Source organism: Rousettus aegyptiacus, unplaced genomic scaffold, assembly GCF_014176215.1.
Source record: "Rousettus aegyptiacus isolate mRouAeg1 unplaced genomic scaffold, mRouAeg1.p scaffold_m13_p_3, whole genome shotgun sequence".
NCBI lineage: Eukaryota > Metazoa > Chordata > Mammalia > Chiroptera > Pteropodidae > Rousettus > Rousettus aegyptiacus.
Window position 1 is genome coordinate 105,071,077 of NW_023416306.1, and position 25,084 is coordinate 105,096,160.

Genomic DNA, 25,084 nt, shown 5'->3' on the forward strand with positions numbered 1-25,084 from the left:
CTCACTTCATAATATTCATCAGCTCCCCATTCTTAGACATGGATAATTGACTTTTTCAATCTTGTGCAAACTGCTCTGCATACACAGCCTTATCCCCAGCCCAGACTGCTGCCCTGGATCTGGGGAATTAGGTGTCTCACTAATGAGGATGGGTAGGATTTGGGATTCTCTCTGAGTGTAAGCAGGCCTCTGTGTCTTCCCCTGGGCAGAGCAGGTACTCACCATGTCCAGTCATGGGCTGGCCCACAGAGTGCAGACACTTGACAAAGTCACCATCTCCCAGGGCCTGAAGTACTGCTGTCCCCAGCCGAGTCATAATACGCATGCTTGCCACCACATAGGGCGAGTCAGTGAGCTGCACTCCAATGCGAGACAGTGGGGAGCCCACAGGACCCATGCTGAATGGAAGCACATACATGGTTCGGCCTGTGAAAGAAAATGTCACCTGGATGAAGGGTTCCAATCCGTCTGTACCTTTAGTGCCCCTGCCTCTGTGTCCCTGCCCTGGTTACCCTGCATGCAGCCTGGAAACCTCTCATCCACAGCTTGCTGGAACTCAGCTGGGGACATCCAGTTGCCTAGCTGTCCACGGGCCCCACCAGCCGGGAGGGGCACTGTGTCTCGTTGAGAAGGAGTTACAATCACCGTCTTGCTCTCTACTCGTGCCACATCCTTGGGGTCTGTGCGGGCCAGCCAGCTGGGGGAAATGGGATTATCAGGCAGATGAGGGCCAGCAGGTCCCTCTCATCCCCAGACTCACTCTTTCAAGTCCAACTTTGACTCTAGTTCTCCTGTTATTTTTTCCCATCTATTCACATCTCAGTGGCTTCCTCCAGGTTTTGTCCCATCTAAGGGGACACATGTAGGTGTAAGTATGCTGATGTTATTGTAGACTTAGCCCAGACCCATGTTTAACTATGTAGTTCCCTTGGCCTTTAGTCCTCTAAAGGCCTCCTCTTGCCCTGGCAAAAACTCCCTGAACTTGCGAGAAAAAGAATAAGCAAAGGTTTTTATTTGTATCAGCTTCTTCACTTAACATAAAATAGACTACTCCCAGTAATTCCTGAATCTGTTTCCTCCAAAGCTCCCATTTTTGCTCATTCTATTGTATTGGCATGGTCTAGTTAAATATGATTTTGTCTTGGTAAAGACAAAGTGGCCTTATTTAAGCAGCTGTCCCCATCTTGTGCGCCACTGGGCTCAGGGCTTACCAGTTATTGTACTTGGGGAGCTTTCGGATGAGTCCCTGCTGCTCCAGCAGGGTCAGTGTGGCGGTGTTCTCGGCCTCGGTCCCATCACAGATGTGGATGCTCTCTGGTTGGCATAGGCGGGCACTGCGCTCCACAAAGTCTCGAACCCCGGCAGGCAGCTGGCCCAGATCTCCACTGAGTACGTGCAGGGTCTGGATGCTATGCCGTGAAGACCAGCCACACATGCTCAGCCCATGACAGCTAAGCCTGCAAAAGAAGAAACAGAAGGTAATGAGCCAGGTGTTCTCATGGAAGATAGGCAAGTCAAGGGGACAGGACACTTGGGATGCTGGGGGATGTGCTAAAGCAGTTCCAGGTGCAGGCCCCTTGAAGGGGAGTAGGTATGTGGGATGGGTTCAGGCCATATATATTTTATGGCCTTTAGTGAGGATGTCTCCTGGTCAGGAAGGGACAGGTATCACCAAATGAGCCTAATGGCTGTGTGGAAGTGTATGCTGATGTTTTTGTAGGCTTAGTCCATGTCCATATTTAACCAGGTCTGGTCAATGTTTAAAAATGAATACGTGCCCTATGGCCCAAATGTCAATAAACTGCCTGGGTGACAGCTTCATGTGTCTGGTGTTTGAAGCTCTCATCACTGTCCTTTTCATTCTCAAGTTTAGTTTTGTAAGTTAAAAAGGCAGCTGTTTTTTTTTTTTTTTCTTCTGATGTGTATGCTGTAAGGCTGTGAAAACCTCAAGTAAAGAACCTGATCTTTGAGATGATATAGTTCTAGATTAGATTTCTAGATTAGAGGTCTTCCAAGAAGAGTAAGTAGGTGATTAGATGTCAGGGTTCTAGGCATCAGATCTGCTGCTGCCCACATGGGCCAAAAGGATTGCAAAAATATTGCCATCTGGTAGGTACTTTTAAACTGTGTGGAAGGCTGGCTATTGGGGAATGTCACTGGTTGGGGGTCTTGTCCAAATTCCCAGGGTCCCTGTTGTCTGTCCCTTTACACTCCTGGGAGAAGGAGAAGGGTCTGTTCTGATTGGCCTGGACCCAGGGTAGAGTCAGCTAGAGAAAAGCAAAAGCCAGGAGAGGGAAGTTGCCCTCCTCCTATGCCAAGGCAGAATAGGAAACTGCTCCACACACCTAAGACCGCATAACTCTGTCCCTCCCTGGCTCTCTTTCCTCGAAGACACAAGCCTAGAGAGCTTTGGGTGCTGGTGGTGTGGTGCAACATCAGATCATAGGAAGCTCAAGCTCAGAGGGTATAAGCCCGGGGAAGGGAGAAAGCTTAGAAGGGTAAGGCAGGTAGCTTTCACTGGGCAGAGGATGGGAACCCAGGGTAGCTTCAGGGCAGAGTAGGAAGGCTACTGGGACCTGGGTCTGTTCCTACCTCAGGGAACTTTTCCCTGAGCAGTAATTTTAAAGGTACACAGTTCTGGGGAGAGCCTCTCTCCATGGGGAGCCTGGGTCAGGTTGTCTCTGATGAAGCTCCACCACTCAGCTCCAGTCACCTAAGTGGGACCTTCTCCTTTTCCTCTGCTCCAGAGACGACCTACAAGGGCTGGCTAAGTGGAACCAGCTGTGGGAGAGATATAGGGTCAGCTCTGACTCTGGAACAATAGCTGGGGAGAAGGGAGGCTACAGAGGTAAGACAGGAACCTGTGAAAAGGGGAAGAGGGCAGATAAGCAGTGCCTAAGTGTTCCAGTCCTAGACAAGGGACAAGCCAGCCCTGTAAGAATTGAAAGCAATTTGCCCCTCCCCCCACCCACCCCTCATTTGCTTCATGTTTTTTTTGGCCCGAGGTCCCTCTGGCTGTGCCAGGCTTCCCACCAGGTTCCGGTTCGAGGGAGGGTAGGGAATGGATTTTTACATTCTACCTTTTTTAGGGAGCTTCGAGTTCAATCCCTGGGGCTCATGCACCCTTGACCCCAGGGCCCTACTGCTTGTTCATTATAGCACCCTGGAGCACAAGAGTTGTATCTGGAAAAAAAAGGGGGGAAACTCGGAGACGAGGCTCGGGGGAGGGCGAGCAAGGAGGGGGAAGGAAGTTCTGAGAATGGCAGATAGAGATGGCGCGGTCAGAAACAAGCAGAGCAAGGAGGGGGAGGAGCGGACGGAAACGGGGAGACTCCGAGCGCCTGGGGCCACTCTGATCTCTGGCGAGACCCATGGCCCAGGAGGCTCCGGATGGAGAAACACTCGCCCCCTGCCCGCTGCCTCCTCGGATGCGAAGGCAGGCGGAGGCAGGCGAGCAGGAGAGCGCAACTGGCAGCCCCGAGGGGGCGAGCGCGGTGGAAGGTGCGGGTGGGCCCCGGGCTGGGGGGTCACTCACCGCAGGCCGGGGCGGTACACAGCGGCCATGGCACCTGGGCGGGAGCTGCAGGATGGCCCTGACAACGGAGCCGAGCCGGGGAGATATGGAAGGAAGGGAAGGTGGGAACGCGGCGAAACGAGAGGGAAAGAGTAGGCGGGAGGCGCTTAAAAAGGAGGAGGGCGAGCGGGCGCAGGGGCGGGACCTAGCGGGGCTGGTGCGACACCCCCTCCTCCCCGCCAACCCGCCAGCTCTCAGGGTCCTGGGACAGCAGGTCCCAGGCCCTTCCAGCTACCGCCCCGCCTCCTGCATACTAGCCCCCAAAACCATCTCTTCCATTGGGGGACTGGGTCCTCTCCTCGTGGCCCCGCCCCCGACCCGCCTCTCCCGCTGCACATGATGTAACTTTGAGGACTCTTGCTCCTGGGAGATAGTGACTGGAGACATTGGGTGTCAAACAAGCTAGCAACGAAGGGCGAGGCCAGGGGCTGGAGCCCGCGGGGGCTGGTAGTCTAGAAGCGCGGGTTGGGCATTACCTTTCCCCCTGGGGTCTGGGCTCTCTGAGCCCCAGGCTCTTCTGTTTTCCAGGACCCCAAGCTAAGGTACGCTCCATCGCCAGCTCTCAAATTTTTGTTTCTTCTCCCTTCTGCCTTACCAAGAAACAGTAGTATCTCTCCACCCCACAGTCTCTTCTTTGGGCCTCTGCCCTGGTCATTCTCTTCACATTTCCCTGGAGACCTCACCTACCTTACCCCAACCATCGCCATGAAGTCCACAGGTAATATCCCAAGTTATGTCTCCATCCAGACAGCTTTCTTTAACTTGACACCACGAGGTTTTCACCCCAATACCATAGCACCGCAGACTCAACATGTCTCTGGGAGGCATCTGCCCAGCATCCACTCCCCCCTCTGATAATATAGCACCCTGATGTTCTTTTGAGGAACCACCTCCTTAGTCTGTGTGGTCATGTGCGTCTCCTGGGAGTTAGGTTCTCAGCTTGACCAATTTGTGTTTTTCTGGCTTTGGCCACAGCAGTTGAGAATGTTCAGGGATGGATATGAGGTCCCTCTCTGGGACTTTTTCTGTAAACTTAAAATGAGCTCTTATCTGCCGGATTTGCTGAGCTGGTAGAATATCAGCCTAGAGCTGCTGGGTGTCAGTTTGGCATTGCAAAGCAGGAATTTGCCTAAAATGGAAGCCAATCTAGAGGAAGCGAGGAATGGAGAGCAACAGATCCATGTTTGCAGTTATAGGAGTCAATAAATTTCTTCTCTTGCTCAAGCTAATTTTAAATGATTTCTGCCATTTGCAATGGAAACAATCTTGATTCTCAGATTTCTCAGGGTCTGTGCTGGAACAGTGAGACGAGGAGAGCTGGCCTCCAGCCTTGGGCTTGCTGCTGGCCCTCCTCTCTTCTACCTAGGTTCTAGCCTGCACTCAACCTCATGTGCGTGTATGTATTTGGGATTCTACCCTCCAGTCCCCACATCCAAACTCAGTTCACACCTACCTCACTGCAAACAGCTACCAAATGACCACCCTTTGGTCCTAAAAATGTGCACACTAGTGGCAGCCTGGTCAACCAGCTGAAGGTCATTATCTCTTCCATAATCTTGCACCTGCTCTCATGGTTCCCTATTTCAGTGAATGGCCGGCCCCACCATCTAGACAGTTGCCCCAGAGGAACCTGAATCAGTCTAGACCACTCCGTTTTTTAACCTCCATAGCCAATCAGACACTGGGACCTTTGGATTTGTACTTCACATTTAGCTCTCCAATCTGTGTCTATCCCCATGGCCACTACCTTAGTTCAAGGATTATCTTTCACCTGACTTCAGGCGGTAGCTTCCAAGCCACCTCTCAGCCTCCTGCCTCTCCAAATGTCACCCCCTCTGCATCTCACATGCTACCCTCCAAACTCTGCACTAAGTTCACGTTGGAGAGTTAGGAGAGAGGGATAATGTTTACTGTTTAGAACTAGTTGCCAGGCTCTCTACCAGCAGCTTGACATGCATAATCTCATTAAGTTTCACAACAACACTATTTTACAAATGCGGACACTGAGGCTTAGAAAGGTTAAGTCATTTGTTCAAAGCCACACAACTGGTCAGCTTGAGAAATGGAATCTGAATTTGACTTCAATTACCAAGGTGTTTCCCCGCCCCCCGCCCCCCGCTGTCCTATATTTTCCCCTTGATTTATTATTTTAAAAAGTGAAAATGTATCATTCTCAGGCTTAAAATCCCTTCGAAGCTTCCTATCATGTCACATGACAACTGATGTCCTTTATAATCTGTTTCCTATTTATCCAATGTTATCACCCCATCTCCTTTCTTGTCACTTTCTGCCTACATACAGAGCTCTGCAGTATCCAGAGCACTTCTGTGAATACTTTCTGTCCTTCAGACTTAAATTACATATTACCTCCTACATGAAGTCAGTTTACCCCTTAGAAGTAACATCTATCTTATCTTTTTTGGTTCTATACAGTGTACATACCTATAGTTTTGTACTTAGCACACTTTATTTAGTTGTTTTTGTATCTCTATAATGTTCTTAGACTATTAGTTCCTTGAGAGAAAGATCCAAATTTTAGTCTTGTTTTTATCCTAGCTTCTAGCGGAATCTGGCCTATAATAGACACTTAATAAATGTTGGTTGAATTAAAGAATGAACAAATGCCATATTTCTGAATTCAACTCCCCTTCTTTCCTTTACTTTAGGCAGATTGAGCAAGGGGATCCTGTGCGGATTTCCTTGCACTGCTGATCCGCTTTATCTGCTGCATACTTTTGTTCAGTTCCCTGGCCCTCCCTCAGCTTGGCCTGCTAGTTGGCCCAGTGTCCCCAGGCGCACCTGTAGGGGGCAGAGTGTGACCAGCCTTGTTCTGGTCTGTGTTTCCTCCTAACCAGGGCCCTGGGGACAGGAATTGGGGGTGGGTAAGGGGTAGGGTGGGGGTAGGGGTGTTAGATGGTTCACAGATACCCAGTCTTGTAGTGGATGCTGTGATGTGCTGCTCCCCCTTCAGGATGTGGCGCTCATTGTCCCAGCCTCTGAGTGCTGGCTGCTGATGACTCGCAGCTGAATGCTTCCCTGAGAACTACCAATGGCTGAAGAGAATTGTTTTGCCAAACGCAATGCCCCTTTCCTGGGATAGTGTATATCTAATGACTGGTTGATGTAGGGGTGCACAGGGGTACAATTGAGGCCTGGCCCCCTTGCCTCAATTCGAAACAACTCTGAGCTTCTATGGGATCAGCTGAAGCCTCTTTGGTTTCAACTGCAATGCATTTCAACTTTTCCCTCTGCCCAATCCTGCTTCTCTCACTCCCTTTGAAATTCTTCTCCAACACACCACCTGTACACAAGCTCCCACTTCAGAGTTTGTTTCCAGTTTAAGGTATCCCCGAAACTCAACTCCGACGCTCTACTTGGATACTCCTTATCTGACTCCGATTCCATTTTTACTATCCTCCACTCTACATCCAAAGTGATCTTTTCAAACACAATCCGATCACGTCATTTCTCTGCTGAAATCCTTCAGTAGCTTCTCACTACTCTTAGAATAAAGCCCGCATCCTAAACTTGGCTCTGCATGATCTGACCCCCGCGGACTTCTCCACCCTCACCTACCACCGTTCTACCCACTTCTCCTGGTTTCTACTCTCTGTCTCTATTGGTCTTTTTTGTTTTATGAACAGGTCTACCTCTTCCCTGCCCAGAGCCTTTGCATATATTGTTCCTGCAGTTTGCAGTCCTTGCCTTCTCCACATCTCCAGGCATGGTCACTTCTTATTTACCCGATCAGTCTCAGTTTAGTGTGATATCCTTAGGCAAGCTGTCCCTGCCATGCCACCATCTCCCATACCCCCATATTAGATTAGTTCTTTACGAAACAAAATCTCATGGCATCCTGCCCTTCTTCATAGCACTCATCTCAGTTATAGTGGTTTGTTTTCAGGTAGGCCCATCTCTAATATATGTAGGGCCCGGGGCAAGAGCACAGATATAGGCTCACAAACCTTGTGTTTAAATATTTAAAATGTATAAGTCAAGCTAACAAACTGTTAAGTGTGTTCTATTCTTGTACCTTGACTAATATACACATAATGGTACAGAATTTGGTTCAAATTTGGGTTCAAATTTGGATTTTGTTTGGAATCTTCAGGATTCTACAGCATAATGTGGTGATGTGGGAAAAGGCAGCTTTCAGCCATTGGCCTTTGGGCCCACTTCTTTTCCCACCTCTGACACCATCTAGTACTGCAAGGTGCCTTGTGAATGCATGTGGATCTCTCTGTCTATGCATCCAAATTCTGTCCACAGCCTCCTGAAAACAGCCACTTTTTGGCCACCTGTTGGGATGGGGGATGTGTGTATGGGTAGGGCAGTCTACCCTTACGAGGGCAAACCCAGGGAGGAGGTCCATGTGGGCCCTTGAAAAGGACTTGAGGTCCTTTGGGCAGGGAATTCGTAGATATCTGGAGTGTTGTCCAGAAAGGAATCGGGGTTGTGGCAGAGGAGGTCTTGACCCCTCACTCCATGGGACACAGCCAGAAGAGGGCCTTCCAAAGCATAGGGCCCAGAGTATGGGTCACCAATACATTGATATTTCTGTTTCATCAGCCTATAAGCTCCACGAAGGCAGGGATGGTTTCAGTCAGATTTACTGAGGTGTCCCTGATGCCTAGCCCAATGCCTGAGACAGAGTAGATGTTTCATAAATATTCATTGAAAAAATGTACAAAGTAGAACAGGAAGAGGTTTGAAGATCTATTATTGATGATCTAGATAACAAAAGCCAGAACTAGGAATGAGAATGAATCTTCTAGGGCTCTAAAAACGGATGCAGCACAAAGGAGACAGCATCCTGGGCTACTGACTGTCTCCTCTACTCTCTTTCCTCATTGTTTTCTACTCCACTGCTCTAGGCCCTTTGCCTACTTGGCCCTCTTTCCCCATAGTCCAGCATCCCTCTGTCCATATATTTCTACTTCTTTTTTTTTTTTTTTTTTTGGCCACTGCTCTTTCTCTGTGACCTGACCATTATCTGTCTGTTTCTCTGTACTTGTTTTTAGTTCTTGGTCCCAGTCTTACTTTTTTTTTTTTCTTTCTACCACATTTGCTCTTCCAATCCTTTGCTCCCATCAGCTCTCTTGTTATTCTTACTCCCTTCTCGGTCCCCTCCCAGAAGCATTCCTCTCTCTTTTAGTTCCTCATAGCTCTTTTTGCAACTTCTTCATGTGCCTACATCCCTGTGTCTCCTTCAGCCCCAATCCCTGGGGATGTGCTGACTTGTTCTGCCCTCTATTCCAGGTCTGCATCCACTGCCTCCTTAGTTAAGTCTTCCTGCTTCCCTTCCTCTGTTCTGTCATTCCTAGAGTCCACCTGGCTTCCTAATTTTTATCCCTTTTTCTCTGTCTCCAGATGTCCTTGAGCCAGTCAGTCTCAGCAAGCACTCTCTCCCTCTCCCCACAGAGGACCCATTAACCAACTCTTGGGTCCCTAGTGGCAACCACGGCCTCTCCTCTCTGTGCCCTTGGTCCTTTCTCCTGGCTCAGATCTCACTCCCCAGACTCCTTTCCCTAGTCAGTGTCCCCTGGTCTGAGCCTCTAGTGGCTCAACTTGCCTGAGCTTGTTTAGTCTGACTCCTTTAGCCTGTTAGCAGCTTAGCCCTCCCACCTCTCCTGAGTCCTCCAGTAAACAAGAGGATCATCACAGACCTCACAGCTGCTGGGGGTGGTATGGGGGCAAATGTCTGGCTAGGCCAGACCAGGCATGAACGAGGGGCTGCATTCAATACTTCCAATTTCTTCTTCAACCAGGGAAATTCTGGTGTCTCTTTCCTGGCTATCTGTCTTAAAGCTACATTCCATGAGCATGTATGTGAGGTTCCCTCTTTCCATGACCCCCAATCCCACTTTGTGGCTTGTTTCCAGGTCCTGGGCATTATGGTTCTTCAACAAAAACAGCACTAGACCCAGGCAATCACACTGAAAAGCCATTCTCCTTGAATGATGATAATGGTCTCTGCTACACAAAGTGGAGTCCAGGTATAGGAAGAGAGAGATGCAATCTGGTCTAGGTCTTCCTATATGTGTGTAGAGAACATGGCAGGAGATACCATACACAAAGACTCACATATCAAGGGAAGCTGAGTTGACTGTAAGCATTCCGTAGACCAGTGGTTCTCAAACTGTAGTATTCACCAAAACTGCCTGGAGGGCTTATTAAAACACAGATGTTTTGGGCCCTATTCCCAGAGTTTCTGATTAGTAGATTTGAAGTGAGGCCTGAGAATTTGCATTTCTAACAAGTTCCCAGGTGATGCTACCAGTCTGGGGACTACACTTTGAAAACAATTGTCTTAAATCAAATGAATCTCCAACCTTTTCGCCAGGTTAATTTTTATAACTGACCACCCTTGGGACAAATGTTCACCCAGGTCTCTCTCTGGACTGGGAAAGAGGACCTGTGAACCCCATGGGAGGATTTGAGTGTCCTCAGAAAGTAGGGATAGCCTTTAACTCTTGGACTTCTATTCTAGTACAGACCCTATTTAAACAGCTTCAGACAGGTTTAAACATCTCCTCGGCTAATTCCTAGTATCCCTGTTCCTACTTCTACTTGGGGATGATAGCTCTAAGAGGTGTTAGGGGATTAGGCTGAAAATGTAGGTCACCCACCAGCCATCTGGGAACCACAATGAGTGACAGAGGAAGAGAGAGGTACAGAGGCACATACAGAGAAAAGAAGGGAGGAAGCAGAGGAAATATGCGGGCAGTTGCAATAGTCCCAGATTTATGGTAATGAGATTACAGTGTCCCACAGTGGCCCAGGATGAAGGAGCAGAACTTCCCATTCTCCCTTCTCCTGCTCCTTCTCCTAAGTGGAGCTGCCTATCCTGAGGCTGGGTCAGCAAGTGTTGGAGAGACTAAGGATTGGATGGTCAAGTCTTGGAGATCCACTCTAGGGAGGGTGGCTTCTCTTTCTGATATGATAGCTATGAGGGTCATGTGGCTAGATACAGTGGAAGTGAGGCAGGGGCCAGAAATGTGAAGATTCCTGAAAATAAGAGACACTCAATAACCCAGGTGATAGAGGGTTCAGGAGAGCTTGTACTCCTCCAAAACACTGGGACTACAGAATCTTGGAGGGTGAGAATGTTGGGAGCTTGTCCAGCTCTCTTTTCCAGTCCTATACGTTCAGTTGCTGAGGGCTGAGGGTTGTGTTCACATGAGGGTGGTCTGTGCCAGGAAGCTGAGCACAGGTGAGTCAGACCATCAGTGATTCACTGAAAGGGAAGATGTCCCCTTTTCCTTACTTGAGAAAAGGCAAACTTGTCCTCTCCTCTCGTTTCTCCCAACCCCCTCAGCCAATGAGAGGCAAATGATCCCCTTATCTCATTGGCTGGAGGCCTAAGGACCACAGATGACCTCAGAGAGCTAGCCCTTTAAGAGTGCCCTGTGGGCTCTGCCCACAGCCCCTTGTTCTGAACACGGAGGTACCAAGTCCTGCTCAATGGGGCCTCTAGTCTCTGGGGAAGCTGTGCCTGCCTGGCTCTGATACTGACCACGTCATCTCTGCCGCCCCTTAAGTGAGTATGTCCTGGGCCTACCTGGGTGCTGGGCCTCTAACCTAGAGCTCCCTCCTCTAAAACCTTCTGTCTGCTTTCTATTGTCTATTTTCAGTAACCCTCACACTTCTGTCCCCTGCCTCACTCCCACCCTGACTGGCTTTATGTCCCTCACTGCTATCACATCAGAAAGATAAACAAGGCTTGTCACTTACCTCTTCATCCAATATCCTCTGGACACCTCTCTCAGTGTCTCACCTGATCTCTTTCCTGCCAAGGACCAGTTCCTTCAATTTGAGTCTTTGTTCCCATCCCCACCATCCTCTCAAAGGCGAGGTGCTCAATAGTTAGGGAAACAACCCTTCCCTGGAACAGGAAGAGAGAGAGGACTTGTCCTTCCTCCTGCCATCTGGACAGAGTCTAGGGGCATGAGATGTGGTTGCAAAGAGGGCTACTTAGGCTTGGGGCATCACGATGTCGCTAAACTCTCAGTCCTGGGGATGAGCACTCCCTGCTTTGCCCATTCTGGGGCTGGGAGTATGGTTGCTGGAACTTGGAGCTGAGCTAGGGCTTGGGACTTCTAGGTTGGGAAGATGCTCTGAGGTCATCTAGCCAGAGGTTCCCCAGGTAAGTACATGTTCCATGGCTGATAAAAGGAAGGAGAGTCCCTTAGTGACGTAAGTTTGGGACACTGTATTGAAGATGGTTTATTGAAGGACTCAGATTAATATGCTGCTGTACTTTGTGAATGTGCAGGAGGTGGGCGCAGGAGGCAGCATTTTTCAAAGTTATCTGAGCACAGACCTCTTTTTGGGTATTTCTCAGACTTAGCATTTCACAGAACAGTCTTTGGGAAATGTTGAAGTCTAACTGCCTTCATTTAACAGAAGGGGAAACTGAGGTCAGGAGGGGAAGGTGATCTGCTCAAATTCACAAAACATAGGGGGTTCTGAATAAAAGGAGGAAAACCAATCTGTCGGTTCCCCTTTGAGAGATTGACTTTGGGAAAGGTGGTCGCCACTCAGTCCTGACCTTTCTAGAATTGATTCTAGGACATTTTTTTCCCCCCTTGGAAAGTCTTTCATTCCTATAAAAGAGAATCATTGACTCATTAATCCATAGAACAGATGCACACTGAAGTTCTTCTATGTGTAAGGCATTGGCTCTGAGAGATAGAGAGGTATAACAGCACATTATCCTATACATTAAAATTCACAGCATACATGCCTTCCTATTGTCCTAAAACATACACATACTCTGTCACAGTTAATTAAGCAAAATTTTTTAATTGCTTGGAAATGGAATAATGCCTCTTGAGATGACAGAGCGTCTCAGCATGTCCCAGCACTAGAGCTGGAGCACTGCCATATTCCTCTTGTTTTTCATAGATCTCAGAGGCACCAGTGGGGCCAAAAGGCTGTGTTATCCTCTTCCTTGTTCAGGCCTTTAAGCTTCCATATCCCCTGGTCAGGAGACCCTGCCACCTGAAAAGTTGGCCCCTAATCGAGGTGACTATGCAGGGAATGGGGTTGTACCATCACCTTGGCTTTCCAGAATTCAGGCTCCAGGGCACTTGGGCTTTGGGAGAGCAGGTTTTGGTGAAGGAGACTGGTGGGCAGCATCCAGGTGCTCCAAACCTCTCTTCTTTTTTTGTAGGTGTGCTCTTCCCAATCCAGCCCCATAATGGCACTGCCTCCCAGCCCTCTGGCCATGGAATATGTCAATGACTTTGACTTGATGAAGTTTGAGGTAAAGCGGGAACCTTCTGAGGGGCGATCTGGCCCCCCCACAGCCTCACTGGGTTCCACGCCCTACAGCTCAGTGCCTCCTTCACCTACCTTCAGTGAGTCAGGCATGATGGGGTCCACCGAGAGTCCCCGGCCTGGCCTGGAGGAGCTGTACTGGCTGGCCACCCTACAGCAGCAGCTGGGGTCTGGGGAGGCACTGGGGCTGAGTCCTGAGGAGGCCGCGGAGCTGCTGCAAGGTCAGAGCCCAGTCCCTGTTGATGTGCCCCATGGCTACTACCCAGGGAGCCCAGAGGAGGCAGGAGCCCAACATGCCCAGGTGAGTGATCAGTGAGTTGGTCTAAGGGGAGGCAGTAAGAGGAGGGAGAATTCTGGACTGAGAAAGAGACAGAGGGCAGGAGTAAAGAAGAGCCCTTGAAAGAAATCAGATGAAGAAAACTAGTTCTGCCTGCTCCCTTTTTTCCAAATACAGAGAAATGAATAGGCTGAACCAGGAGGAAGAGGGGAGAATATAAGGTTAGAAGAGGATAGAAAGGGGAGAGTTGAGAATTAAAGGGCGTCGGAGAGCAAGCGATTACAGGGAGGTAAATAGATTCACTGTGCATAGAAATCAGGGAAAGGGTTGTGCGTGGAATGGACCAGAGTTAAGACTGTGGCAACAGGAAAGAGGTTGGCCTTTTCAAGACTTTGTTCTTCCCCACCCTCCAACCTTCTCAGAAAGGATTGAGACTCATCCTATTAATTATAAACACAGGTGGGGGTGTTGAGGGCATTAGGATGTAATCCAAATCCTTTGAGGGTCACAGGGTTGCAGCCTTCAGCACAGGAGAGCTAGGTGCGTTGGAGGGGCGGGGTCCATCTGGGCACCGGTCCACTGGACACGCGTGAGCCTGAAGCCAGATTCTAAGGACGACGCAGAGGCGGTGCGGGGTTCAGGTGCGCGACTGGCTCTCCTGACAGTGGGAGGCTGGGCCTGCAGAGCCAGGAGGGCTCAAGAGCGCACGAGTTTCTCCGCAAAGACCCGTGGGGGCCCAGGAGCATTCGTATCCCACGGGGTCTGAGCTGCTAGATAGATTCCGCGGAAGGGCGCGAGCAGGGGGCGGAGCCTTACTGGGGGCGGGGCCAGCCTCGCGTCCCGACGCGAGTGCGGAGCGGGACAGGCAGGATCCAGGCACTGATGGATCTCTGCCCGCTTCTTCTGCAGCTGGCGGAGCGATTTTCCGACGCGGCGCTGGTGTCGATGTCTGTCCGGGAGCTAAACCGGCAGCTGCGGGGCTGCGGGCGCGACGAGGCACTGCGGCTGAAGCAGAGGCGCCGCACGCTGAAGAACCGCGGATACGCGCAGGCCTGTCGCTCCAAGCGGCTGCAGCAGCGGCGCGGGCTGGAGGCCGAGCGCACCCGCCTGGCAGCCCAGCTGGACGCGCTGCGGGCCGAGGTGGCCCGCCTGGCCAGGGAGCGTGACCTCTACAAAGCTCGTTGTGACCGGCTGGCCTCCAGCGGCCCGGGGTCTGGGGACCACGCCCACTTCTTCCTTTGAGCCATTTGTGGCCGCAGAGTGGTCGAGTATGTGGGTGGGGGCCGCAACCCAGGAGGAGGCTGTACCATTCATTAGGTAGTTTCTAGCGCCTTCTGGTACCAGAAACTCCTTTGCATAACCACACCAATATCCCCAAACTTCCTGGACCCTCAAGGCAGGCTTCGAGCTTAGATGCTGGTCATTTTCTGGTAGAGGGTTCTCCTCCCCTCACGCAGGCTGTGAACAGAAACTCTCCACTTTCTGCCCCACCCCACAAAATCAGGATACTGAGATCTGCAGGAGCCATTGCCAGGCAGTGTGTGTGTGTGTGCGCGTGTGTGTGTGTGTGTCGGGGTGTGTCGGGGTGTGTCGAGAGGGGGATGGCAGGGCTTGGATGATGGCTATCCATGACACAGTGAATGGGAGGTGAGGGACTGGTGCACCTCCCCCTTCAGTTTAGATTTTAATTCAAGGTTTTCAACCTGTAGTGCATTAGGTGGTAATTAGCAATAAGGCTGAATTTTCATTCTAAGGATTCTAACCTCCCCATTTAGGACTTCTGCATTTTCGAGATTTCAATTCTCGCTAGAAAGACAGACTAGGAACTCTATCCAAGAGGCTTTCTTCCTACCCAACCCAGTGGCCTCCAGAGCCCAGAGCAGCAAAGGCCAGTGGAGCTCTTGGGGTGGTTGATGTGGAAAGCCCTGGGCTGGAGTCTTGAGACCTGGGTGCTAGTCCCACTCTGCCACAGGATACCTCTGTCACCTTGAGCAAATCACTTGCTCCTTAGGTCTTGGTTAACTCATTTAATCCTCATTTGGACTGGATGACTTCTGACACCTTTCCAGTTATGGCATTTCCTTAATGTGAGAGTCCAGTCATCTCCCCAAGACAGTCTCACCAAAGGGATTTCCTGTCCTACTCCAGCTTCCTGGCTGCATGCAGCCTAAGTAGTGGATGAGTCTATGCACTGGTCCTCTGCTGCTCCCTCCAGACTGCCTTGACCTCCAGACCTTTATAGGGTGCCCCTGCTACCTCTAGCCTCTCTGAGGGCTGAGGTGAGACTTTCCCCAGAATGACAAATAGCTGACAGAATGCAGCTTTTGTGAATTAAACTTCAAGTCCAGGCAGAACTTTATGCTATTGGCTAAATGTTCTTGTAATTTAAAAAGTGTTCATTCTTTATTCTTGTTCTAGGCGTGTGTGTGTGTGTGTGTGTGTGTGTGTGTGTGTGTGTGTGTGTGTATGTGGAACTAGGCTGAGTGTTGCATCTCAGTTCTGGAGGCCCAATGAAAGTGGAGTGGAGGGGTGTGAATTGGGCTAGATGGAGGCCCCCCCCCTCCCACCACCACTACACAGAAGCCCAGGAGCAGCGGTGACCAGGTCAGGCCTGTCTATAGCTATCCTGAGGTCTCACAGTTGCCATGGTAACCCAGCCTTATGGTTCAGCAGTCTATGGTGAGAGTCAGTGGGGGATCTGGGCAGAGAAGAGGCATTGAACTGGGAGCAGCAGCCTCACTAGACATTGTTATAGGTTCTCTAATGGACATAATAAATGAGGAAAAGCAGTCAGGCATGGGAGAAAAGATTCCCATATGTCTCTTTTCCTTTCTGCCCCCTCTACCTGCCCCCTTCCCAGCTGTCTCTTCCCATCCCAGTTCTTGTTCCCTCCAACATGTCCCTCCTCCACTCAGGAGCCTGCAATGGGAGGCCTCTTTTCCATCTCTCCCAAGATTTCTTCTTTTCTCCTCTCCCTTTCTCACCATTGGCTATTAGCTATTGGCCACCATCTCTGGCTCATGCTGGCTCATAGCACCTTTAACCTCTCCTCCTTCATCCACTTCCACATGCATTTTTGAAGGGAGAGGCTGGGGTAGGGAGGGTCCTTCCAGGAGTCCAGCTCTTCTTCCCTCATTCCGGATATTACCTGTGCCCTTACCCGCTCTCTGGAACTGCAATCCAGACCCACTACTGCTCTTGTATACCTTCCTTAACTGGCTGAGGCCCTACATGGCACATACACATGGGCAGAGATGCCCACCCACAGGCACCTACACCCATATATACAATCAGACCACGTATATATACCTCTGGATCACAAGATAAGGGTCACACAGATACATCATACATCCCCCACAGAAGTTGTACACTAGTGATTAAAGTGTGGGCACTTTAGTCAGATGGGCCAAGCTCAAGTTCCAGGCCTATTGGTTTTTCTTTGGCTAAGCAATAATGTATGCCACTATTGTTAATGTTGTTAAGCGTACACAGCTAGGCTTCCTGAACCATTAAGGCCACACTCATGGAGAATCAGGGATGTGCAGTGCATGAATACACACACACACACACACACACACACACACACACACACTCTCAGGAAAACCAGGCTGCAGGAAAATGAGACCTTAGAAGCCCTCTCTGTATTCATAATTCACTAGCAGACCTGCTGCTCCTTCAGCCCTCACACACCCCTTCTGGGCTCCACCCCACAGCTGTATGGGGGCTGGGGTTCAGCCCCTGGCAACTCAGCTGGGCTTCTCTGGAGACAGTTGTAAAAAGATATCAGACTACCCCCTTGACAGCCCCTTATTACCTCCTCCATTTCCTATAGTTAACTCCCATGGTGTCTGGGCCCCCTGAGGTTGGAAGGTGAGGGCTGGGATCCCTCAGATCTTATTGGCACATAGTTGGGATGAAACTTCAGAGGCATTTGGCTGCCTGGTGAGCTCTGGCCCAGATTTCAATAGGTGTTGGTCCTCATTTCTTAATGGTGTGTGTGTGGGGGGGCGGGTGCTACGGATTGCCCAATGGGCGTCTGAGGCATGATGGATAGAGGCTGAGGTGCTAGGAGTGATTCCCTTTATTTATGGTCAGAAAGTCAGGATCACAGTCACTGGGGCCACAAGGCTGAGGGGTACAAGGCCTGGAGAGATGGGGCAGGGCCCGCCACTCACTTCCAGGACCCAGGGGGCACAGGTGGTCCAAGAGGGAGAGGCATTGGTCACTCAAGTCACAAGGGTCAAAACAGGCACCTGAGAGAGGGTGGGACACTGATAAGCACCCTCCTTTACACCACACCTAACCAAGGCGGGCTCCACGAAGCCACACCTTGCACCCTCTAGTGTTCTTCCCTTTGGGCTGTCAGGACTCACTGAGAGGCTAAGGGAGTGTCGGTCCGGTTCGGTGGGAGACAGTCATGGGCTAGAGCTGGGGGTCGTGGCCGGCGTGCAGGGCCTGGGCGACCCAGGGCTGATGCCCTGGCTGGCGTAGTACTCCACCACCTGCCGTGGCACCTCTGCCAGGACGCACTTAGCGAGCGCAGAGGGTGCGGCCTGAGGATGTAGATGGGGTCGTGGTTAGAAGCAGCAGCTTGAGGGAGGGGTCAGCTGAGGGGAGGGGTCAGGTGAGGGGCGGGGCTTCGGGGTGGCCAGCTGGGCTACAGCGTTGACTGAATAGGTGAGCCAGGTCGGATTTGGGGCTATGAGGAACTGAGGAGTCCTTCTGCTGGGAGGGGGCTTTAGGCACTCACATCTTTGAAGTCCCGGAAGGGCACGAACTGAACGATGTCGCGGGCTGCGGGCACCCCGCGGGGGCAGCGCAAGGGACCGTCATCGCCGTCCAGCAGCCGCATGTCAGAGAAGTCAGCGTTGCCCACGCCCACTATGATGATGGACATGGGCAGGCGGGAGGCACGCACAATTGCAGTGCGGGTCTCCGCCATGTCGCTCACCACGCCGTCTGTGAGCACCAGCAGCACCGAGTACTTCTGAGGGCAGGCGGAGGGGAATAAGGGTAGGCTCTGTGTGCAAGGACATTGGCACCCACTCCAAGCCCGGGCCCGGGCCCCACTCGAGATCGCAGGCAGAGCCTGGTTGCCTGCTTCTCACCGTGGCTTGGCCAGTGCTCTGCTCACGCTGGGCTGGCTCCGCAACGCGGTTGATGATGGGGGCCACATTGGTGGGGCCATAGAGCTGGATCTGGGGCAGGCAACGGCGATAGGAGGCGATGACCCCTGAGATCTCTGTGGGCAGAGGTGAGGCTGGCAGAGATTAGCAAAGAGTTCTTCCTGACACCCCTTAAAGCAAGGTTACCAGCCGCTTCTCTACCCCCAAGTTCATCAGTAAGTAGGAGAACTGGATGGTCACTGGGTTAGGGTTAGTTGGATGGGCAGATGCTGGGCCAGGGGCTGGAAATCTTACCAAACGAAGACAGGCACTGAATGGGTAAAGGGACAGGGAGTTGGGCCCATGGGATGGAGTCTGTGCTCTGGCATGGGGATTATAGGAGTGTGCAGCAAGCTGTATGGGGGTGGGAAGCTCCTCTCTTACCTTCGCATTCAGGATTTTCTGGGTCAAAGTTGATAGCAAAGTCATGGGATACCTGTGAACGTAAGGCAAGAGCAGCAAAGAGATGTTTCCTTCCTGGCTGACTCACAGACCATCTCCTCCCTTCCCCTCACACCCAGCCTACCTCAAAGTTGGGAGGGATGCGAGCCCCAAAGCCAAACGCTGGGAACCGCTTATCACTGGGGAGAGGAAAAGGCTGTGGGGCCCATTGGGCAAGGCCTCCTGTCTGTCTCCCCACCCTGCCCACCACCTCTTTCTACCTGTCATAGTCTTGGCAGATGCCTCCCACCGCACGCAGGGCCTGCAGGTAGTGATTGGGCTGGCGGGGGCTGAGGCAGTGTAGGGACTGACTGCTCCTCGGGTCCCCATTGGAGGCTGTGAAGTCGATGGCTACCTGATTGAGGTGGGGAAAGGTTCATACTGCATCCATGAGAGCCAACAGAGACTCTAGGCCCGAGCTAGAGACTGTAGGGAGGACTAAGGTGAACTTGAGTGACCCCAAAGGTAGCCTCTTCATTGGTTGGGGTGAGGGGTACAAGGTGACAACACTGGGCTCGTAAGAGGCCTAAGTAGGGCAGAGAGGATTCTGGGTTCTTTCTGTTCACTATGAACTCAGCCCCTCTCTCTTGCCTATGTCCCCATCCCCCGAGGCCTTCCCCGGGGCCTTTACCGTGAAGCTGATCTGGCAGCCGCCCATGATGTAATCCAAGAATGTGTGCACCTTTTCCACCTGGTGGGAGCGGAGGGGGAAAGGTAGAGGGATGGTCCTTTGAGGAGGGAGCTAGGTGGATCTTCTGTGGGGAATGTGGAGTGAACAGAGCTTTTGAGGTTGAAGTTGGTAGTGGGATAGGGCAAGCGTCCTCAGTTCCCAGAAGCAGAGAAACTGGTTTTCGAAACAAGGGAAGAGGTTGCAGAAGGGCTCGGGGCTGGGACAGGGCTTGAGGCTGCACTGGGATTTACCGTGCACTGGGCCAGTACTACGGTCCCTGAGCTCTTGTAGCTCTTCTTCTTGTCCCGGTACTTGGGGTTGATACAGTCCCATTGCACCTAGACCCCACATACCCCAAAAATCCAGGGTCACAATTCCATCAGGTGACCCTTCATCCTCCTTCCAGCAGAGCCTCCCAGAGCAAGACCCCTATGGCTCAGTCCTGAGGCTGAGCTTGGGGAATTTCCACTCTCTCCACCTCCTATCATTTATGGTAGCCTCTTCAGCATCACCCTCGGGATTCTCCCAGGGATCTGGCAGGCTGGATTCTGTAGCAGGGGTGGGGGTGGGGGAGCTCGGTGGCACCTCCTGTCCAGGGTTTGCTGTTCCTTCTTGCATCTCCTGGAAGGTGCTAGTAAACTCGCCGATGAAGTCGTGCTTCCCACTCGAGTCATAGTCATATACCAAGAACTGAAAAGGCAGGGAGAATCAAGGTCAGGAATGCTTTGTAGTGGTTTCTGGGGACAAGGGGAGGGTCTCAGGGAGGTAGTGGCCTAACAATCTCTAGTCCCAAACAGATAACCTCAACCTGCCCAGAGAGGCCACCTGCTGAATTTCATTCTTTGGCTCAGTCTGGCAGGGACTTTGGCTTCTGATAAAAGGTACATATGTTGGAAATACTGAGCTGTGACCAGTTTTTTATCCCACAGTAGGACGATCTTATCTCAAGGGGGAGAGAGGAGGGACTTGGCACACTCAGCAGGAGGGACCTTGCTTGGCAGGAACTTCACCTTGAGAGGCCGGTGGATGTCACAGCTACATAGGGAATGCAAGGACAGGCGGAACGGCTCCCAGTTGGGGTTCAGGTTGTTCTTCACCACCTTGGAGAGGCACCACGGAGACAGTCACCTCCTATCTAGATTTCCCTACTCTGCTCTTCCTCCCTTCTTCGCCATAGCCCCAGGCACCAACCTCGGTCCTCCAGACCAGCTGGTCACTCTGGTCCCCGTTAGTCTTATAGATCTCCATGAAAGGGTCAGACTTGCTGAACAGATCCTTGAGGGGCATATAAAAAAGGGCCCATGAGCCTGGCGAGGTCTACAGGGGGAGGCGGCTAACAGTGAACAAAATGCAGAGCTGAGACTTTGGGATTTGTCTGCTGTGGGGGACCTGGGCTCTGGGGTTCTAACCTTGTTGTCCAGCTTATGGGCTCTGAAGGTGAGTTGCACATAGTCATTGGTGCCAGACACCTCCTCAGCCACGATCTGCAAGGGGAGCACAAGTGGCAGGACTCCCCCCTACCTCCCCCCGCCACCTCCACAAGGTCCACCATATGACCCTTCCCTTAGGTGGAGGCCCATCCTGGGTGTGATGTCGTCATGGATGTCCATATAGGGGCATTGAATGCCCTGCCCAAAGGTAAGTACAGGTGACCTTGCCTACCGTGATGGTGGACTTGCCCGCGGTTTTCCCATTCTTCAGCAGCAATGGCTTAGTGACCTTGGTTTGTGACACAATCTGGGGATAGAGGTGGAGGGAGACCTAGCTGTGATGCTCCTACCTGCCTTGGCCAGAGTACAAGGGGACAGGTAATAAGTACCACTTAGGCTAGGGTTGGACTTAATTTCCACAGTAACCTTAAGGCAGGCACTGTGACATCCTTTGTTTAGATAAGGAAACTAAGACCAGAGAGGTTAAGCATCTTGCCCAAAGCTGCACAGCCAATGAATGGCAGAGATGGGGTCCAAGCCTGGATTGAACTAGCTCCAGAGATCATGTTTTCTGTTATTTTGAATTTCAGAGGCAGAAGTTAATGGGGGTGGAGTGGGGTGGGAACACAGACCTGGCCCAAGGTGCACTCTGTAGAGCCGAGGAAGGTGTCGTTGCTCGGGGTGGTGGCTCCGTCCTCGGCATCAAACACATGGAACTGCAGAGGCTGCTTCTCCTCAAAAAAGTACTCAAGGGCCAGCACCCGGGAAAAAACAGGGCTGGAGCAGGAGCGTAGCACCTCCGTGCGCTCCACCTGTATGGCAGGAGGGGTGGGAGTCCTCTGGGAAACCAGGTTCTTTTCCCTGGACCACCCCTCATGCCGACTTTTCTTGGGCTTACGCAGCCCCAGAGACTACCTCTTCCTTCCCTAGGTTGAACCCCAAGCTCAGGGTGTTGCAAGCCCACTAGACCATCAGCCCTCTGGGGTTCTCATAGGGCCTTCGGGGGCAGTGCTACTGCCTCTGGGGCCATCTCAGGACCCTCTGGAACTCTGGGCTTTAGCAGGTGTAAAATGGTTTGTTTGTAGTGATACGGCGCTCCTGTCAGCAAGGTTACCTACACAGCCTAGAAGAGCCCCTCAGGGTCTTCACATTCTCCTGTGGGGTTTTCGTTGCCTCCACTTAGCCACCCCTCCTTTTCAGGCCAGGAGGTAAGTGAAGGACAGACCCCGAACCCGCTCTCACCTCCATCCACTGCTCATCAGAGTAGAGCTTGAGCAGCACGCAGGGGTGGGGCTTGGTGAGTGTGTCTCGGTCCAAGAGGCCATGGCAAGACACCCGCAGCTCCACCCGTGAAGCCCCCAGAGTCATGGCTGGGGGCTCGGGCACCCAACCCATCTCAGGGTCTGACATGTCACTGTGGGGACAGAGCAGATGGTCTGGACTCTAGAAAGGGAATACCTGCCAGGGAAGGGGGTCTGTCTTCCAGAAGCCTGGGTCCTGCCCCGTCCTTGCCCTGCTTCCTGAAGCCCTGGGACCTCATGGATCTCCTGTTTCCCCTGCCCTCCCGTGGCTTGGCTTTCCCCTGAGATCTGAGCAGGGGAGGGCAGACAACCTGAGCCTCCCACTCCAGCACAGACCTGTGCTTCTGTTGCCACTGTGGCCTGGTATGCCTGGATGGGGCCAGACGTGGCTGGAGGGTTGGGGGGTTCCTGGCAGTCTTGGCTCCTAGGCCATCGATTGATCCACGCTTTCTGCTGCCTCAGCACCTTCTGCTATTTCCCAACTGATGTGTGAGCCAGCGCTGCACTCAGTCTTGGCCCAAGGGAGCTGAACTGGGACAAGGGAGTGGGAAAGGGGTGGAAGGGCTTCTGGAAGTCTGAAGAGGAGAGGCCTCAGGAATGGAGTCTGCAGTGGGCAGGAGGAGGCAGGGTGGAAGGTGCGCTGCAGGGCCGTTCCTATCTACCTGCCCTGACTCACCTTGTGGTTGGCAGATGGGAAGGGAGGGGTGGTGGGTTTGGAGAGTTAGAGGCAGAGCCCTGTCCCTGCTGAAAGCGCTTCCAGGTTCCTGGCAGGGGCTCCCACTATGACAACTCCCGCTTCCCTCCCCACCTCTCCTGTTCTCACTTCTTGGCAGCACTGGCACTGTCTCTTAGCGACGAGATTTTTGGGGAACTGCGGCCCCCTCCATGCTGCCTGTGGGATGCACGCATACCACCCTCCCCCAGCAGTGGCACCAAGCTTCGGGGAGCAGCAGGCAGGGGTACGCTGGCCCAAGTTCATGGCCGGTCAGTCCATCTATCTGTATCTGTCCATGTCTCAGGGTGAGGCTGTCTGATCTCATGTTGTCCTCCCCACGAGTGTGCATTGGTGTGTCTGATGCCCCCACTCTGTGTGTCTGTCTCCTAGTTGTGTGTCTGTCTCCAGGAGGGTGTGACAGTTCTTATATGTACCTCTGTCAGAACTGAGACCCTTCTCTGGCTCGGTACCCCCTCCCCACAGTGTGTGCCTTTCTGGATCGGTGAGGGAGGGTCTGGGTTAGGGGGTCTCTGCCTTCTAGCCACAAGTCTCCCAGTTCTTGTAGGTCCCCTGAGATGGGCAGAAGCATATGGTGGTGAGGGGATCAGGCAAAAATGAAAGAGCGGAGACCCATCTGGGGATGGGGGGAGATGTTGTTATGGAGACTGGGCCAGGCTGGGCAGGGTGGGGCTGGGCTAGGGAGGAAGGGGAAGCTCACCTGGATTCTAGTCGGGGGGCTCCTCTCTCCAGCTCTGGCCTTGGCCCTGACTCCCTTGCTGCTCCAGCCGCTGGTGCCAGCTCCGGCTCTGGCTCTGCTGCTATTTATGGGGCCTGGATGGGGAGGGGGGGCGGCAGCTCCAGCTCCCCCGGCACAGACCGGTTGGTAGGGAGAAGAGGGGAGGGGCAGGGCTACTGCTTGGGAGGGAGCCACAGAACCAGGGGAGGAGGGTGGGCTGGGGGTGGCTCAGAGGCAGGACCCCCACAGACACAGTGACACACATCTTCCCCTTCATGCCACACCCACACCCACCATCACAGAGATGCACACATTGCGGCAGTATGTGCCACACACACATTCACACCGGAAAATGATGGAGACGCGCACCCACGACTCACAGGCTCACACGTATCTTGACACACACAGGCGCCAGCACATAAACTCACTGTGACACCACGACAGTTATAGCCCTACAGATACACATAGGGAAACACACCCAATCTCACAACACTCTCCACATCACACTTGTAAGAATATTTAGTCATGTATAGAAGAACACTGGGCTCTACTTGTCACACACACACACACACGCACGCACACACGCACACACACATACATACCAACCCAAATACGACAGAATAGGGATCTTCACGTGCTCCTTAAAAACCATCACATACCATGCTGAACCTCAAAGCTCTGGAATGAGGTCCAGTGTCTTAGCCACCTTGTAACAGAGACGCTCAAGGAAATGAACACAATTGCTTAAAGTCACAGTCTCACATCCTGGTCACACAGCCCCCTGAGGACAAGGCCGCCCAGTGGGGAAATGTGCTGAAGGACTGATTCCCCAGGCATCTTCCTAGTGCCCGCATTTACCTCCCCGCCCCCCTATTAAATCCATATAGCCACATCTTTGTGGGAGGGGCCATGTTATACACAGATCTTGAGAAAACAAGATTTAGTCATTCCCTAGTGAGACCAGAGGAAGTGAGCAATTGCCTGGGAGCTGTACTTCACACGTGAAGACATTTGGGCAAATGGTTATCCGAGATGAGTACAAAACAGGGTTCACCAGAATATATTCACTCTCCATCCTCTAAGCTGCTCGTATGTAAGGTAGCAGCCATTTATCGAGCATCTTCTGGGTGCCAGGCACTATGCCAGGGGCTGGGACTACATAGAAGCTGTGGTTAAGACACAGCTCCTGCCCTCAGGGGAGTGTCATGTACATAGAGCAGACAGGCCCACAGACAGAAAGATGTTAAGTCAATATATAAGTGCAATTAAGTGGGACAGGTACAAAGGTATACACCTGTTCAGGGTGCAGTAGGCCACAAAGAGTGAGTGTTCGATTTGGATGAGTTGGGGGAGAGCATCAGGAAGGGCTTCCAGAGGAAGACGCTCTTGAGAGGGAGTCTTGAATGCCAAGCTAGTATCTGGTAGTACACCAATGGGAAATAATTAATTTAATTGTTTATCTTCTCATACCATAGACACTTCTATTTACCTTC

General features: G+C 52.1%; 3 protein-coding genes and 1 long non-coding RNA gene across 11 annotated transcripts in view; 1 reads left to right on the forward strand and 3 right to left on the reverse strand.

Annotated features, from left to right (window-relative positions):
- LOC107498027 (DDB1- and CUL4-associated factor 11) overlaps positions 1–3,692 on the reverse strand; it is a 23,330-nt gene extending 19,638 nt beyond the window's left edge. For 4 of the 5 annotated variants that reach the window (XR_001593932.2, XM_016120589.2, XM_016120588.2 and 1 more), the window contains exons 1-4: positions 3,536–3,692; positions 1,212–1,457; positions 513–697; positions 223–426 (exon numbers count right to left, since the gene is read on the reverse strand). Coding sequence is in view for 4 of the 5 variants with exons in the window: in XM_016120589.2 (XP_015976075.1) it covers positions 223–426; positions 513–697; positions 1,212–1,457; positions 3,536–3,564 (664 nt within the window). In the remaining variant the exon portion in view is untranslated. Of the gene's footprint in view, positions 1–222; positions 427–512; positions 698–1,211; positions 1,458–3,535 lie in introns of those variants that run through there. The other variant, XM_036239384.1, reaches the window with a different exon arrangement.
- NRL (neural retina leucine zipper) lies at positions 1,772–14,735 on the forward strand. Of its 3 annotated transcripts, none has more exons than XM_016120601.2 (3): positions 1,772–2,109; positions 12,750–13,157; positions 14,043–14,735. In XM_016120601.2, exons 2-3 carry the CDS (start codon positions 12,777–12,779, stop codon positions 14,373–14,375), a joined length of 714 nt encoding a protein of 237 aa, XP_015976087.1. In that variant the 5' UTR covers positions 1,772–2,109; positions 12,750–12,776; the 3' UTR covers positions 14,376–14,735. The 3 variants fall into 3 exon arrangements, with proteins under 3 accessions (XP_015976087.1, XP_036095282.1, XP_015976088.1); XM_036239389.1 differs by lacking the exon at positions 1,772–2,109 and adding an exon at positions 2,232–2,848; XM_016120602.2 differs by lacking the exon at positions 1,772–2,109 and adding an exon at positions 10,939–11,114.
- On the reverse strand, positions 1,833–3,504 carry LOC118615060. Its single transcript, XR_004956338.1, has 2 exons — positions 3,081–3,504; positions 1,833–2,861 (listed from the first exon to the last, which is right to left on the reverse strand). It is a non-coding gene; the product is annotated as an uncharacterized LOC118615060 (long non-coding RNA).
- A 2,459-nt stretch (positions 14,736–17,194) lies between the features above and the next one.
- On the reverse strand, positions 17,195–24,961 carry CPNE6 (copine 6). Of its 2 annotated transcripts, XM_016120503.2 has the most exons (18): positions 23,886–24,961; positions 23,574–23,686; positions 22,082–22,253; positions 21,472–21,651; positions 21,072–21,146; positions 20,819–20,893; positions 20,601–20,684; positions 20,420–20,509; positions 19,995–20,099; positions 19,661–19,747; positions 19,371–19,430; positions 18,961–19,094; positions 18,825–18,879; positions 18,683–18,734; positions 18,242–18,375; positions 17,884–18,120; positions 17,507–17,686; positions 17,200–17,386 (listed from the first exon to the last, which is right to left on the reverse strand). In XM_016120503.2, the coding sequence occupies exons 3-17, from the start codon at positions 22,247–22,249 to the stop codon at positions 17,549–17,551; spliced, it is 1,674 nt and encodes a 557-aa protein (XP_015975989.1). In that variant the 5' UTR covers positions 22,250–22,253; positions 23,574–23,686; positions 23,886–24,961; the 3' UTR covers positions 17,200–17,386; positions 17,507–17,548. The 2 variants fall into 2 exon arrangements, with proteins under 2 accessions (XP_015975990.1, XP_015975989.1); XM_016120504.2 differs by lacking the exons at positions 23,574–23,686; positions 23,886–24,961 and adding an exon at positions 22,477–22,682 and having other exon boundaries at positions 17,195–17,386.
- Between the last annotated feature and the right edge of the window lie 123 nt (positions 24,962–25,084).

Excerpts from the sequence above, each read along its gene's own strand:
- NRL (XM_016120601.2), top strand. The coding sequence starts at position 12,777 with ATGGCACTGCCTCCCAGCCCTCTGGCCATGGAATATGTCAATGACTTT. Across the intron at positions 13,158-14,042 it reads CAGGAGCCCAACATGCCCAG|CTGGCGGAGCGATTTTCCGA; the intron begins GTGAGTGATCAG and ends CTTCTTCTGCAG.
- CPNE6 (XM_016120504.2), bottom strand. The coding sequence starts at position 22,249 with ATGTCAGACCCTGAGATGGGTTGGGTGCCCGAGCCCCCAGCCATGACT. Across the intron at positions 19,431-19,660 it reads TAGTACTGGCCCAGTGCACG|GTGGAAAAGGTGCACACATT; the intron begins GTAAATCCCAGT and ends CGCTCCCACCAG. Across the intron at positions 18,735-18,824 it reads GCATCCCTCCCAACTTTGAG|GTATCCCATGACTTTGCTAT; the intron begins GTAGGCTGGGTG and ends TTACGTTCACAG.